This window comes from Notechis scutatus, chromosome 1 (assembly GCF_049901735.1).
Source record: "Notechis scutatus isolate UNSWTSFEM ecotype Mainland chromosome 1, rNotScu1.2, whole genome shotgun sequence".
Taxonomy (NCBI): Eukaryota; Metazoa; Chordata; class Lepidosauria; order Squamata; family Elapidae; genus Notechis; species Notechis scutatus.
The window spans coordinates 226,676,260-226,692,700 of record NC_142009.1 but is presented as its reverse complement, the minus strand read 5'-3'; the positions used below and the strand labels follow the sequence as shown (position 1 = coordinate 226,692,700).

At 40.2% G+C, this 16,441-nt stretch overlaps 1 protein-coding gene across 4 annotated transcripts in view; it reads right to left on the bottom strand.

The window, feature by feature from the left end:
* The window catches only part of LOC113410701 (unconventional myosin-X-like), a 57,411-nt gene that overhangs the window by 37,409 nt on the left and 3,561 nt on the right, over positions 1–16,441 (bottom strand). For 2 of the 4 annotated variants that reach the window (XM_087950441.1, XM_087950440.1), the window contains exons 2-12: positions 15,901–16,004; positions 14,089–14,218; positions 13,347–13,465; positions 10,790–10,936; positions 9,661–9,761; positions 9,242–9,308; positions 5,144–5,236; positions 3,403–3,471; positions 2,299–2,381; positions 1,573–1,681; positions 997–1,077 (exon numbers count right to left, since the gene is read on the bottom strand). In XM_087950441.1, the coding sequence (XP_087806567.1) occupies positions 997–1,077; positions 1,573–1,681; positions 2,299–2,381; positions 3,403–3,471; positions 5,144–5,236; positions 9,242–9,308; positions 9,661–9,761; positions 10,790–10,936; positions 13,347–13,465; positions 14,089–14,218; positions 15,901–15,918 (1,017 nt within the window). In that variant the 5' untranslated portion in view covers positions 15,919–16,004. Of the gene's footprint in view, positions 1–996; positions 1,078–1,572; positions 1,682–2,298; positions 2,382–3,402; positions 3,472–5,143; positions 5,237–9,241; positions 9,309–9,660; positions 9,762–10,789; positions 10,937–13,346; positions 13,466–14,088; positions 14,219–15,900; positions 16,146–16,441 lie in introns of those variants that run through there. The other 2 variants (XM_087950438.1, XM_087950439.1) reach the window with 2 other exon arrangements.

The following is a 16,441-nucleotide window of genomic DNA, read 5'->3' as shown; positions in this document are numbered from 1 at the left end:
TGCAAAAGTCATTCCTGGCATCTCAATTAATTAGTTCTGCATGCACATACATGTACAATGCACACACACAAGCGCACACAGAGGAGATGAATTAGATATACAAAACAGTCACTAGGCTTCAGGAAAATGTTTAAATGCAAGATTTATCTCCCAATGTATTAATGCAGGGGTGTCAAACTCGATTTCATTGAGGGCTGCATCAGAGTTGTGTTTGATCTCGGGGGTCTGGGTGGGCGTAGCCAGCTCAACATCATTCGTGTCGGGGGCACCTGTGGTGGCCAAGTGCAAGACCTTCCTTCCTTCCTTCCTTCCTTCCTTCCTTCCTTCCTTCCTTCCTTCCTTCCTTCCTTCCTTCCTTTCCTTCCCTCTTCATTCTCCTTTCTTCTTCCGTCCCCTCTTTCCTTATTTTTCCTTCCTTGCTCTCTTCCCATTTTCCCTTCTTTTTCTTTGTCTTTCCACTTTCCCTTTCTCCTTTCCTGCCCCTTCTTGCATGCTCAAATGCAAAAGGGGAAATTTCTCCTTTTGCTTTTAGTTTGTTTTATAGTAGCCCTCTGCCAGCAAAAACAGCTTGCCTTCGCTGGCAGAGGGCTGCAGGAGGCTGTCGCAGCTGAAAACGGGTCGCGTGGCCCCTCCTCAAGCTCCTCTTTCACTCGCAGAGGCACCACAGACCAGTCCTTTGCTGGGCCAGATCTAAGCACCCCACAGGCCAGATCCGGCCGGCGGGCCTTGAGTTTGACACCCCTGCATTAAAGGAAAGGCAATAACAGAGTATTTATGTTACGTACAGCAGCCCTTTTAGAAACTAGCCTTTCTTGTATATCTGTTGTGCTAACCCTGGACACAAAACTTTTTCTTCTGGGAATCCAGAATCCCTCAGAAAAGGAGAAACACCCTTTCCGGTCAGCAAAGCTTCAACTCAGCTGCCACTGAAAATCATGGTGAATCTCCCTCCTCCCTTCCATGTTCAACTGGCATTCCCCACCCCCAGAGCGTCACCTTTTCCAAGTTTGGTTTGATGCAGCGAATGAAGAGTGGATTGCAAGTGCTGAGAGTAGCCATTAAGGAATGTAAGGAGTCCTGGAAAAGAGCATGAGATGTTATTTCTCTGGAGAAATTCATCCTCAGGACCAGATTTACTATCATTCTCCAGTGCCTTGGACACATTTATAATTCTGATGTTAAAAAAATATATATATATGAGAGGATGAAAAAGAATCTGCTGAGCATTAGCTGTCACATGGTCCAACATTTCCTACAGCTGATGCTCAGCCATGAAAAACTGCTATAGAAGCACAAATGCAGAATACTGAAACATCTTTTATGACATCGATAGAAGAAGAATTGCATTGCATTCATTGGCTTATCCCATCTCCTTTCCCAATCCTTTTTAGGTTTTGCAGCTTAAAAAACATGAAAGAGCGAAGCCTGAACGCATAGATGATGCAGGCCTACAGTGTGAATCCTTGGTGGGACATCTCTCTGATTCACTGGATTTAAAGAAACAAAAGCACATCTACAGAGATGTTTCTGCTGGCGTTTTCACATGCACATTCATGAGCCTCCTTCTCCTACCCTAAACTGGGAGCTGACAGTTGGCCTGCGTCTCTGAGTTCCCAACTTCAGAGTGTCTTCACTGTTGCAGCTAGCAACTCTTTCAAAGAGGTCATAGATGAAATCCAGCCTGTGTGGAAAGAGAAATGTAAGAGAAAGAAAGGGACGCCGTGGAAGTTATTCTAAAACAGGAGATCGCGTGCTGCTGCTTCTGCTGTCTTAAACCAGGGAATGGATCATTCTTCCCTAGTGATAATACGCAAATCAAGAATGTCTTTGTGAAGCACTAGAACTTAAGGGCAGACAAGCACCAAGACAAAGCAGAGACCTCTGACCAGCCATTAGGAGAGGTAACCCTCCAGTAGCTATGAAGAGGTTCAAAGTACCCAGCCTACTAAATGGCCCAAGTGACTATTCAAAACCTGTGCCCACATCCCATCTTTGGAGCTACTTTACTGAGCACTCAAGGAGTAGCTCTCCCTATGCAAAAAATAATAAATGTATGCACGTATGTATATGTATATGTGTGTATGTATATGTGTGTATGTATATGTGTGTATGTATACAGAAGCCTGATGATGGCAGATGAGATTCTGCCGAAACGTTGCAACAACTTTAAAAGCACAACTATAATGACGTGGGAAAATACCCGAACAAAGCTGAAGGCCATACATATATATATTACTCCCCCTCCTTAGCATTAGCAACTTAATTCTGCTTCACTGGGAATGGCTCTAGCTTCTTTACCTGCTATCCTTCAGCATGTTTAAAATGTCATCTCGAAAGGTATCTCTGTTTTTTTCCAGAAAGCCTCTCACGTCATAGAGGACCTATAGGTAACAATGTTAGACACAAATAACCAAATTTGCCATGCATGGAGTCCTTCCTCCCCCACTTCCTCTTTTTTTTTTTTTTTTAACAGATACACAAGGTGAGAAAAAAAATGCTGCACAATTCATGTAGCTGTCCAAAAATACTATTGGGCCAAATGGAGATCTTTTTACTCTCATTCAGCTGCAAAATAGCCGAACCAACCCAGTGCTGTGAACAGAATGCTGGATTGGGACTCAGAAGACCTAGATTCAAACTCCAGCCCAGCCATTAGGCTCACCGTGGTACTCTGAACCACTTGTTACTTCTTACTCCAGCCCACCTCAGTCAGTTGTTATAAGGGGGAAATAAATGTGGGGATAGGTAGGGAAGAAGCTGTGTGCCACAATGCTTCCTCAAAGGAAAAATAAAATAAACATTTGCTGATAAATCAGTCCCATAATAGCTCACTAATTGTTTGACAAGCTGCCCTGTATTGACCATGGCCTATTTTCAGGCAGTAATGACTAAAACCTCATCAAAGATCCTGCCCAGTTGCCCCAAAACCTCTTCTTCCAGAACAAAGAACTTGTGGCTTGAAGTACTCATTACGCCTATGTTCCCCAACCTGCTGCCATCCAGATCTATTGGACTTTGATTCCCATGATCCTCTAGTTCAGCGCAGGTGCCAGATCAGGAAGAGCTGCCCAGATTACACAGCCTCAAAACAGGGAGCATAGTTGGCACGTTGCTGGACTGTATGTCACCTTCAACAGTTAAAGAGGATATAAAGGGCATATAAGCCCCGAACACGATAGTGTGTAAGAGCTTCTAAGCCACAGCAATTCTAATATGCACTCTAGCCCTCAATAAGCCTATTATTTGTTCAAATTAAAGAAATCCGAGGCACTCTGGCCTTTTGCCCGCTGCAACCATAAAAATGCCTACTTTGAATTGCAGATTGCAGGCTAAGGCCTTATTGTTCAAAAGCTCTTGAATCCTGCCAGCTTCCTCTCAGTTATAAAGCTAAAATGTACCTACTTCTCCAGCATAATGCTGGATCCCGAAATGGAAATCTGTCACTCGGGGCTTCATGTAATACTGGTTGTTCTGAAACAGAAGTGAGGGAAGTACATTTGTTATCACAGATGCACCTGAAGTAACATTTCCAGCCAGAAACTTCGTAATACCACAACCTGCAAACAACCGCACGCTGCAGAAATGGTGCAGGGCCACTTGTCTAGGCGCGGGATATGTCATTTAACTTAAGGAGATTGCCTCTAGTTACCATGACAATTTAGCCAAAAATAGATCATTGAAAGAAGAAACATGGCAAAGGTCTCTGTGAGCAGAATTCACATTCTGAGGAGGCAGGATGGAACTTTCTAGATCAGTGTTTCTCAACCTGAGAATTTTTAGATATGTGGATTTCAATTTCAATTTTAAGATATGTGGATTTCAATTCCCAGAATTCCCCAGCCAGCAGATCCTAGATAAATGCTTGTTTCCCTATAAACTGTTTGTCCATTTTCCATCTAACTGGATATGCATTCCCTCCTGGATTCTTCAGAACATGTACCCCGTAAAGTCCACTTCATTTCTTTTAAGTTTTACCTTTAATAAAATAAACTGAACAAGGAAATCTATCCTTGCCTGAATTATTAACCTCATTTTAACTTCCACCCACTGCATCTTAGCTGCTTTTCATTTCTCAGGGTCATTTGCTTAAGAGAGAGCTCTGTTTGCTTTGCTCTGAAGAGAGCTAATTGAGCTTTATCGCCTGAGCAACCTTTTTATCATATGACAGAGCTAGTGTAGAATTCCAGCCAAGGAAAACAGAAAAGATTAAATGTGAATTTCAGGTTCTGCTTGATTTCTTTCCCTGCACCCTGTTAAAAAATCCATATAGTTCTGATGATGAATGAAGCCAAAAACAGCCAAGTTGAAAGGGAAGAAAGTTTAAAACGTTGAAATTAAGTATATTACATACCTGGAGGGTTTCTCTTTCCATTAATTACAGTATGAGTGTCATTTTCTGAACTTTGAGACTATACCTTTCAGAATACTTTTATCTCCTCCATGGCAACTGCTCTGAGTTGGAGCTTTTTGCCTGACTTTCGTTTTTTCTAATGAAACAAGATCAGTGAAAGTCTGCAGATCCACATATTATCAGTGGGGCAGCCTTTGGGGGAGGAAGAGCAACTGGGCCCCCACTACAAACAATCAAATGTCCCTTTAGAAGGTGTCCAAAATAACTTTCCTGGCCTGGCTTGATCTTCCTATCTCTTCTTTGATTAGCAGGCACATGGAATGAAGATACAGAACTGGTTCCTGTTCAATATACATTATAATATCAAGGTTATATTAGTGCAATGCCCTCTAAGTTTTAGCTATTTATAAAGAGTAAGCAGCTCCAAAATGCAGAGGACATGCTACTTGCTGATGCCAGTCATAGAGATAATTCTAGTGACAAGTTTTTCCCCAAGGCCAATTCCATATCTGGTTTTTAAGTTTTATAGCTCTGAATGAGTCCAATGCAGTTAAATAAATGTTTCCTCCTTAATATTTATCTTCTTTTGTTCATCTCATTTGCAGCTTGATAGATGGCCAAGAGAATTTGGGTTGCCTTTCTATTAAACCTTACCTTTCAAGAAACTCTGGTTTGATCCTTCCTTCCTTCTTTCCTCCCTCCCTCCCTCCCTCTCTCCCTTATCTCAGTTCTTAAAATGGCCGAGCTTAAATTAAGCAACTGAAATGCAGTGATGTGTATGCGCCTACTTACCCCATGCTGGTTGTGCAGTTTTTCCAAGAGGGTGCTGTCTGTGCCTTTGGGGAATCTACTTTCCTCGTTAACTAACGCCAGCAAGCCAAGTTTCTGCAAACATATTACAAGGAGAAAGGTAGACCCTTTGCCACAAACAGCATAGTGGGTTGCTAAGCCAAATGGGAACTACAGCTTTAGAAAGACAGGGTAGATACACTAGAATGGATTATTCTGGGTACTGTAGTCAAATCTTAATTCTAGAAGAGTTTAGAATTGGCTAAAAACCATTATTTTCACAACTGTGTTTCACTTGACCAAGCATTCTTACCATGCTGGGAGTGAGGAGTAGCCATAAGAATATAACAATCCAAGGTTTATCCAGGTTGGTTCAAATGGTTTTTTGTTTCTTTTTTAAAATGAAATTTCATTATAAGATTTTATTTAAATATTTTTTAAAAAAACTACAGAAACAGAAAATGAAAGGTAGTAAAGAAAGTAAAATAAAAAGTGAAAGGTAACAAAAGAAGAAAAAATACCTATAGAAGTTACTTCCAAATTTCTTTGTGGCAGTTACAAATAGAATAATTACCATCTTCACCCTTCTAAATTACAGATCATTATTCCCTTCTTCCCATATAAAGATCTTTTGAATCAATAAATCCTGAAATCACCACTTCATTTTCATACATTTTCAGCAAAAAAGTCTATAAAGAGTTTCCAGTCTTTTATAAAGATTTGATTGATGCTTCAATGTGCAATGCTCATTATGGTTATTTAATGGAGCATTCAGACAATCTCATAATCCTTCTGTCATCAATTTGTGTATTTTCTCTTTGTGTTTTTTCTTAATGGGGACGTTTCGCTTTGGCAGAAACACCCAAAACTGAACAGCAAATCCCGAAATGTACTTTCATTTATAGATTTGAGCACTCGACTGACATAAGCATTTGAAACTTCTCTCTTGTTCCATTCCCTCTCCTAAATGCTCAGTTGTGAACATTTGCACAACTGCATTTAATCAATGCTGGAATTCCAAAAAGTTGATATCCCAAGCACCATTTTGAAACCATCCCCACACTTCTCCTCTGCTTAGTTTTTTTACTTTTCTTTTTCAAAGAAGAAAATATTTTTGCTACCTTTGTTGAGAGATAGGAAAGGTGCCTGCAAATGAAAGTCTTTATTCAAAATATGCCCAAATGATCGTTCCAAATCTGAAGAGCAAAAATGAGTAAGCAAAGTTTTCGCAAACCTTTTTTTACTAATGATTTCCAAGCTGCTGTTATCTAAAGGCAATCCTTTTGCATGCCCACCTCTCTTAGTAACTCGATCAGCTTCTAAATTTAATTTGGTTACTTTAGGCCTCCTCTTCTTCTTTCCATATATATATATATCCTATAAACGAAGGACAACAAACGAGTCCCAGCCATGAAAACCAACACCAGACCCGAAACAACACGGGACACCACCGCCAATCCCCCTCATCAGACCCAGGCCCAAGCCCATCCTATAAACGAAGGACAACCACCATCCAGAAAACAGACCACGGCTGCCTCGCCAGCTGTCGCACCCCCCGACCCCAAAACAAAACAAGCTGACACACGCCAAGAACACAGACCAAGATCCCAAACTCAAAGCCAGACTAAAACCCAGAATGCTACATCACTGCCACCCACTCAGGATATCACATCAGAAAACTCAGGAAATTATACCACAAGAACTCAAGAAGTTGCAACACAGCAAATGACCCAGGATATCACAGCACAAGACCAAGGATACCACAGCAATAAGTCTCACAAGATCATCACACAACCCATTACCCAAGCCGTTACTACACAGGAGGCTAATGGAAAAGAGATCAAAACACAAACAACCCAGGAGATTACAACGCAGGACCCAGGATACCACAACAAAAGAACTCGCAAGCCCATCACACAACCCATTACCCAAGCCGTGAAAACATGAGAGGCTAATGGAAAAAAGATAACTACAAAACAAACAACCCAGGAGATTATAGCACAAGATCCAGGATATCTCCACAACAAAACTCACAAGGCCATCACACAGCCCATTATACCAAGATCAACTACATCGACCAATCAAGAGGCAGCAGTGCAGCCAACTAGCCCACCAGCCCCCACCAGCAGTATTTATAGAGAGACGGCAGCTCCGATCACACACTGCTTGCACTGGCATGAAGCTGAAAGCACCAGCCTGAGGATGGCAAGTGGGACCTCGTCGAAACATCGCCAAGATACTCTTAATCTTACATGGGAAGATTAAGGGAACACACCTAGACCTACACACACACACACATATATCAGTGAACATACTTAATATTACTGCCTATTTTCAGCTCTACAGCAACTCTCCACAGCAACTCTTTGAGGGTTGAGCTAAGAGAGTCACTGGCACAAAGTCAACCAACCAGCTTTCATGTTAAGGAAGGCCTAGAACTCAAATTCTAGGTCTTCGGATCCCTGCCAAACCTACAACCTGAGCTACGAATATTCTCCAAATCTCTATCTGAAATTTTAGCCTAGCACCTTAACCACTGCACCAAAGTAGTTCTCTTTTTTTTGGCCTATGGCATGCCACTCAAAGGCCAAATAAGCCTTTGGAATACAGTTATCGCTTAGACTCTTAGACAAGATGCCCCCAATCTCCCGAGTCTTGTATGAGGGTGTATGTGTGAAAGAGAGGAGGGGCAGGGAGAGAATATGTGAGAGCTTATTGTTTTCTGTTTTCTGCTGTTTTGCCATAAGTATACAAATGCAACTTAATTGCTTTAAGTATTGGCATTTCTAATCCTTTCAGTTGAACTTAAACATTTCCTTGTGGTGCTTGTTCCATTTTAAGAACAAGGGGGGAAAAGGGGAAAAGCAGTATAACTGAAAAAAGCGCACAGAAAAACAAAACAAAAAAACAATCTGGAATTACAAATATATTTCAAATTCATCTGCTTTTATAAATATTTGACAGGGGAAACTACATTTTCACTATTCACCAAATCATTTTTTCCCATTAAATTATCATGATAGCCACCAGGGAATAAATCATTACATCTTACCCCAGACTTGTTGGAAGAGCCAAGTTTTGCAACTTTATATAAACCCCAAAAGTTGGGGCCATTTAAATGTAAAAGGAAATCATATTCTACAGAGCAGGTGCATCTAAAGAGAAGGTGTGTCTCCTAGGTTTCATAAGGTAATAATGCCTTATAGGTAGTATTTGGAGCTTACAAACTCTGTCAAACCTTATCAACTGACCAGAAAGAATAGGGGAAAGTTAATCCTATAGTTAAGCAGGCTATAAGTCATGTCAGGCTTTATAGACGACAACCAACACTTGAATTGCACCTGGAATACCTTGGGTAAACAACACAGCTTCCAAAGCAAAAATATTATGTGGGCAAAATGAGGAATATCCATAACTGCCTCCACAAGTGCATTCCGGACCAATTGTAGCTTCCAGGGTTAGCCCCATTTACAGCATGTTACAGTAGGCAAAGCAGGAGGTGATTAGTGCATTAATCATTTCACTTCCCAGATTTTTTTTTTCAATTTGGCAAGCATTATCCTCTTACAAGGCTTAGTATTACTTGCTATTTTGGTTTCATTAAAGAATTAAAATAATTGTAACAATAAAACTAGCACTTAGACATACCTCTTCATAGTGCTTTACAACCCTCTGTAATCAGTTTACAGAGTCAGCATATTGCCCCCAACAATCTGGGTCCCCATTTTACTGACTTCAGAAGGATAGAAGGTTGAGTCAACCTTCAGTCAGTCAGGATTGAACTCCTGGCAGTGGGCAGAGTTAGCCTGTAATACTGCATTCTAGCCACTGTGCCACCATGGCTCTTGGGTTGACCTCTTTTAAAAAAAAATTAGTAAAGTGGTTCAAGTTGATTTGGTCAACTCCCAACGAATCTCAGTTGAAGTGGACCATCTTATAAATTATGAATTTAGAATCCAAACTAAATCTTGTGACTTGTGGATGTCCTTAACAGAAATGTGTCCTTTTATTCCAGTTCAAGGTTCAAGCGTAATTAGACATAAAGGAGTAAAGGTCCTTCCATCCCTACTTCCCCCAATCCCTTCAGCATGAAGGACCTACCTTCTCAATAAGATCTAAGCATTCTGCATTATCCATCCAATCAATGGCTTCCCAGATGATTCCCTCTCTGTCAAAGAAAAATACAAAGCCAATTAAGCACTCGTTTGCAGAGAATAGTTAAAAAACACAAATCATTGCAGTTACAGAAGAAAGAGAAAAATGAAGAAAGGAATAAATGTACCACCCTTAAACTAAAAAGGAGCATTGATATATGTAAAATTTCCAGCCAGTGGAGAAAAGGATAATACTGTACCATTTCCTTAATACTCTTTCACATGGTAGAATGTATGTGACCAAACGTTCTTCCTCCTTTAAGCCGCTTTCTCATCCTTTAGCCAAAAGCAAGGCTTCTTCTAATCGCCAGAACGAGAAATGAAAATAAGAGATATCCCCACTGTTCGATAGTCTCATTTTTGTACCTGTTGTACTCAAGCTGCTCCAGGGAGAAGATGTGCTTGTTGAAGTATTCTTGGAGCTTCTCATTTGCATAGTTAATGTTAAACTGTTCAAAACGATTTACCTGTCCATGTCAAAAGAAACCAATAATTAATTTCTTTCATCTTGATCTGGGGAAAATCCTATTTCCCTCAGAGACTGTGAAGAACTGGGGAAACAAGGATGGGTTCTGGTGGATGTGCTTATCATCAGCCTATGCCCTAGAATGTCAATTGATGCAAGGGTTGGCACAAAACTTCACAAAACATAGAAAGTAAGATAGAAAACAAAAGGTGTAGTAAGTCTTGAGAAGGGGTGTCAAACTGGTCCGCGGGGTGCTTAGATCTGGCCCACGGAGCTGCCCTGGAAACAAAAGGACTGGCCCGCAGTGCCTCTGCCAGTGAAAATGGAACTTGAGAGGCCTGGTCCGTTTTTGCTGGCAGATGGTTGCAGGAAGCCATTGCAGCCAAAAACAGAGCTTGTGAGGGCTGTGGAGCCTGTTTCGCTGGAAGAGCGCTCGGGCCACCACAGGCACCACCAAACAATTGACGTTGAGCTAGCCATGCCCACTCTGGTCATACCCACCCTGATCCCCCAAGATCAAACACAACCCTGATGAAATTGAGTTTGACATTCCTGGTCTTGAGGAAAACAAAACAAAAACAAAAACCATACTCCTATGTGTGTTTAAGACAACATGTTCATATACCCAAGGAGAGACTTCTATTATAACAGACTATAATAACTTTCTGTCTTTCAGATTTATTGGGATTTCAACACCTATTAAGCACAAGCAATCATGTAACTATTGCTATATTAGTGACAACTGGCATTTGTAGTCCCGACATATCTATAGGAAGTATGTAATAAATCTTCATGCCCTTGTGAATCACTCTCATAATGCATCCCACAATTTATACAGTCATAGACCAAAAAAACTTCCTCATTATCCAAGTTTCACAACTTTCTTGAGGACCTTATCTTGCTGATCATCCTCTCTGTGTCACTTCCACCATCCCATCCCATCTCATCCTATCTTCAGATATCACCTTAGTTTTTTTAACATGCATTATCTTTGTCCATGCTACAATCTACAACAGCTTAATTTCTGACCTGGAAATTCTCAAAACCAAAGATATCCAAGATTCCCACAGATTTAAAATTTTCTTTCCCTTTGATCTTTGAGTTAATTTTTCCAATGATCCATGAGAAGCACTGTGAATAAAGAGCCATGGCAAGAGAGTCTCTGGAGTCAGTAGCCTAGGAGCAAATAGAGAGGAAGACATTTTATCACTTATCATAGTGAAAACTGAGTTCTAGATAGCTCAAACACCTCATCACTATAGTCTTTGTGTTTGAAAGAGGCCAAAGATATCCATAATTTTTGTCCCAGAAACCTAAAGGACCCCACCTTTTCATAGGAAGCCATAATCAAGAAACACACTAGTAGGGATGGGATTCAGCCGGTTCAGACCGGGTCGGGCAAACTGGATGTTAATTTTATATCTGGTTTGGTGAACTAGTAGTTCCGGTGACCAGCTAGCCCCGCCCCAGCCAGCCCCTCCCCTCCCAGGAGTCCCCACAGGTAAGTGCAGGGAGTGCATGGACATGAAAAATGGGCCTCCCAGAGGCTCATGAAGAGCAAAAACAGGCCTATTTCCAGCCTCCAGAGAGTCTCCAGAGGGTCTCCAGAGCCCCAGGGAGGCCATTTTCGCCCTCCCGGAGGCTCAAGGAAAGCCTCCGGAGCCCAGGGAGGGCGAAAAACAGGTCTCCCGGAAGTTCCAAAAGTGGGCCTGTTTCTGGCCTCCAGAGAGCCTCTGGAGCCCGGGGAAGGTGAAAACACCCCCACCGTCATGGTGCAAGAGGCCAACTAGGCCGTGTCCACCATGTCCACAGCCACCAGGAATCAGGCAGAGAACCGGTTGCTAAAATTTTTGAATCCCACCCCTGCACACCAGAAATGTTCCGAGGTCAAATGCCACACTGGAAGCAATGTATACTTACTATACCATTATAGAATGTTAAAAGTTAATTTTTAAACAATGGAAAAAAAAGAAACATGATGCCTTTAAGAGCTTTCCTCTACTCCTTCTAATTCTTTGGATAGAAGTATTCATTGGATGAAAGTACAATATATAAAAGTAAAGCTAGGGAAGAATTGGGCAAAATTATTTGACATGTTTCTAACTAAACATTATTGAAGATATATGGGGGACCAGGTCAGGACAGCAACTAATCTGCCAATTCAGGGAACAGCTACATAATCTGCCAATTCCCTTAATAAAGTACACAGACAAGGGGAACCCTAGTGGTCAGACTGCATAGTCATCCCATATCTCAGTTACATCTTTCAGATTAGTGCATGTCTTTCCATATCCAGCAGTGGGACACAAGCAGGGGCAGCAAAGACACACATCCATAGGCATTCTGTCAAAGCCTTCACTGACTGTATTTAGCTCCTTCTGCTTAACATACTCTAAATGTCAAAGTTTGGAATGGTAATGAGCTTTGAGTACAATGCAAGCTGACTAAGGTCTCCAGCCTTCTCAGCCAAAATGGTATTTGACAACAGCTGACTGCTATCCCTGGAGGGAGAAAAGGGGCATTTAGAAGCAGGAAGCCTAATTAGCACGGAAAGGTTACCCTTACTGTTATGAACCATAGCTTGCTATTTTTGCACCAGTCAATGATGGGAAGAGTTATATGCATGGTACCCTCTTGCTCGTATTCATGTTCCATACAAGCACCAAAGCTAGACATTGGCATTTTTGGAGCCTTAGCTTTTCAATGCAATTAGTCCATTTTAGGAGCTCAGTAGAGTACAAGTAGGAATTATCTGGACTGTGCCTAGATGGGGAAAATGAAAAATATCCCAGAAGAAGGCAATGATTAAATATTTCCATATTTCTGTCAAGCAAACTACATGAATGTGTCTAGAAATCCACCAGAAGTCAAGCTTGACTCAAGGAGCTCTTGATTTCCATCCTCATTCAAAACTTACAAGAATTCTCTGACTTCCTAATAAAATATTTTGTACTTTTTTCTTTGTTTAGAATTTACACCACATACAAAATCCATTGAACTTCTCTCCTCCATTTCACGGAACCTAGCGAAAAGACTGTGGTCTGTGTCAAACATTGCCATGCTATGTGTTAACAGGCAGCTTTCTAGATGAAAGCAAGCAACAGTACTGGGGTCCCGCTGCTTTAGAGGAAAGCTAGTGAAAAGAAAGATACACCATACCATATCCACCTTGTTTCTCAGCCAATACATAAGCAGAATTCTTCTAATGTAAATAGGCTGCATCTTCTGAAAAGAGTTTTTACTAGTGTAGTTTGCAGGAATGAGTTCTGTAAAATCCCTGTATTAATTTTTTCATAAACATTGTCCCACATTTCCTCGCTTACATTGTATAAATATCCATGGCAATGGTTCTGTTAACAAAGCTGATCCACCCATTCTCTCTTCCATTCTAATACCTGCCTTTATTACCCAGGCTTATTCTTAAATCCTGAAGCACGAAGAATATTCCAGGAATCTTTCTCTTCTGGGAATAAGTAATGTATCATCAAATCAAGGCATCCCTCAATGCTCATGGGAATGCTGCCATCCAGGGGCAATCTCCCTTCATAGCAAATATGAACTGTAAAGCAGCTAATGACTAACTCACCTGTTCCACGGTGAGGGGAGAGCTGATTTCCTCCCCACGTAGAAACATGGATCTTTGAGTAAGTACCTCAGACAGCTGGAAGGTGTCCAAGCCAAGCAGTTCACTGACATTATGCAGCACTAAGGAGACAGGACAATTGAGATCTGAGAATAAGAGATGGTACTTCTTTTTCTGATAGTAAGCATAAGTTACACAAATTTCTTCAAAGTGGAAACTAAGCAACAGCGGTGAAGATCTTATGCTAAGAAGACTTTATTAGTATGTGACAACAGCTCTGAAATATTTATTTTCCCAAAATTTCATTGAAAGATCCTTGTTCCTCAAGGTGGAAAACCCAGAGTTAACTGGCACTTCAGAAGGGAAGAAAATTGCTCCCTATAACATATACTTTAAAAGACAAGCTCTTATTTTCCACTTTGGTGCTAAAATACTTTTTTTTATTGGTTAAGCAACTAAATGGAAAGAGAACATGGATCTACTAAGACAGAGAAGTTTAATAACAGATTGGTTAGGCAAGATACATACATAAACCCTTTCATAAACCAACTTGCATTTTCTTTTTTTAAATTTTAAATTGGAAAATAGCTGTATCCCTGGGAATCCATTTACCTGTCAACAATGCAGAAAAATATAAAATGGCCACAATTGCCATCGTCTACTTGCTTAATTATTGATATGCATCAAAATTATGAGGGAAGAGCAGATTCCAGGTGAGGATTCATTCACAATAAGCATCACATACCAGTTTTTGTGGTAATCTGAGCTCCTCCAGCCGTCATGAACTCAATGTTTCCAAGTTGTAGAATGCCAGATATAAGTTTGAAAACGTCTCTGATCTCTTCAGAACTGAATCCCATGATTTCAAATGCAGTCTGTTCAAAACACATTCAGAATCATTATGATACTTTCAAGAAGCCAGGTGTTTCTGTACAGATAGCTACTAGTGCTTCCAGTTACTTGGCACTATTGTGTTTAAAAATATTATGCAAAGTAGCACTGGAAAAACAAATCCCATGAAGGAGGAATCATAATAAAAGCCTTGCTTGGAATGCTTGCCTTGCTCTTACTCTGGTTTTAAGATGATAATTCAAAAGCTATGCTAATACACTCATCTTCTCCATAATGTATTAAGAAAATTCTCTGTACATCTGTACATCCTCTGTAAAGATGTTCTCTCTATATTCTCTGTAATGATGTTATAAATTAAAGTTACATATCCAAACCCACTTAGTAGGAAGGAGCACTACAACACGTAGTGAAATTTACTTTCAAGAGGTTTGAGGAATGTAACTCTCGATTGTGTGGAATGGAAACTTAATATTTCAATAATACCAAAACAAATCATAGCTCTCACTCACATGTTCCTAAATTCTTATTACAACTTTCATGTTTCTTATAAAGTGCAAAGGTAAGTTATAATATCCTGGAATTAGCAGCTCATGGGGGTACCAATTGATTTCCAAGTTTTTATGGCCAAATAGTAAATTGTTGTAGTAACAGAGTCAATGTACAACTTGCTTCCTTGAATAATTCTTTAATTCTTGCCAACAAACTGCCAGAATAATACATTTCAAATTATCCGTAGAATAAAGGAAAAAGGAGGAAAAATATCTGTCAAAACTTTATCCTGTTGTTCCCCAATTTTTATTAAACGGAAACTTATTCTCAATGTTTTTGAGTTACACAGGCAGCAAACAATCAATATTTGTCATGCTGTAACATAAATATTACAATCTGATCTCAATTTACTCAGCTAATATTTTCTTTTTTTTTAAACAAAAGCACCGTGTTAGCAATGGTATGGCTTCACATTTTGGGATTCCAATATTCCTGATTTATTTTTTTTCTGGAGATAATGAATACTTGAGCTTCTACAGATTTACTGAATCACATACAGGAATAATAATTACAACAGAAACTGATCATAACTGCATCTTATTAAGTAGAGGATTTAGACTTAATGGTTTTTAGATCTGCAAAGTAATTGTAATAAGATCCACTTATTTTTTGAGGCATTTGATTAGGATAATTCCCTCCTGATCCCTCCCTTTGTATGCCTGTTTCTTATCCATTGCCTACTATTGTTATTTAGCTTCTATGGAAGGACTTCACTTTTAAAGCACTCTATAAATAATAAATGCCTTATTATTTTGTCTCTTACTTTCTCCACCTTGAAAAATAGTATCCAGATATTTGCAGACTAAATGATTTCCTCAGATATTTCCTCCAAGTAAAAGGGACAAGAATGATAAAGCAGGCATTCAAGAAACAGAAAGACAAAATACTGGTGGGAAGATGAGATTTGTATTCAAATTACATTACTTCAGTCTAAATAGACTCTAATTGTCATTAAACAATGCACATCATTATCAGGCACCACATTCAAGAGTGCAAAACCCTCTTAGCCTGTGGGCATTTTGCTCCCCCCAAACAACCTGCCTTCATGCAAAGAAGCAACTGGCACATTTTTCTTTTTTAAAAAAACAGGGTGGGGTGGAGGAGCAGAGAAATCCATCCACCAAATTTTGCCTGGGAAGTCAAGGAAGAAACCCACCATAACTTTGCTGAACATCTCTTGGTCATCCAGGTCCTCGTTGATTATACAGCCAGACTGGTTGAGGTAACGATAGTTCTTGGGTTCCAGCAAGTGGAGACCTTCTATAAAAAAGCAGCTCCCAGAAGGAGAAATACAACAGTTAAGGACCAGAGCAGAAGGACAGAGAAAAGAAGCAAAGGCAATGAACATAGAAAAAGGAGACCAGCGAACATGAGCCAAAAGCACACATTAAGCAGCCTGTTTTTTTTTTTTTTCATGTTCTGAACCCAAAAGTAGCACATATTAATATTCCCTGTTTAACCCTGCAGGATGAAACAAAACATGCAAAACAGTAGACTGGTTAGCCGTGCATGGCCAGCACTGCCGAAATAAATATCCTGCCTGCAGGGAAATAAAACTAATGTAAAGAGGAGAAGGTGGTCAGATGTTCCACTCCTGGGGAAAATCCACTTATATGGTCGCTAAGTCAACACTGATTTGATGGCATAAAATCAGTCCATCAGTTAAAGTGTTCCTCTGTGCGAAAGAAAGAGTTGAT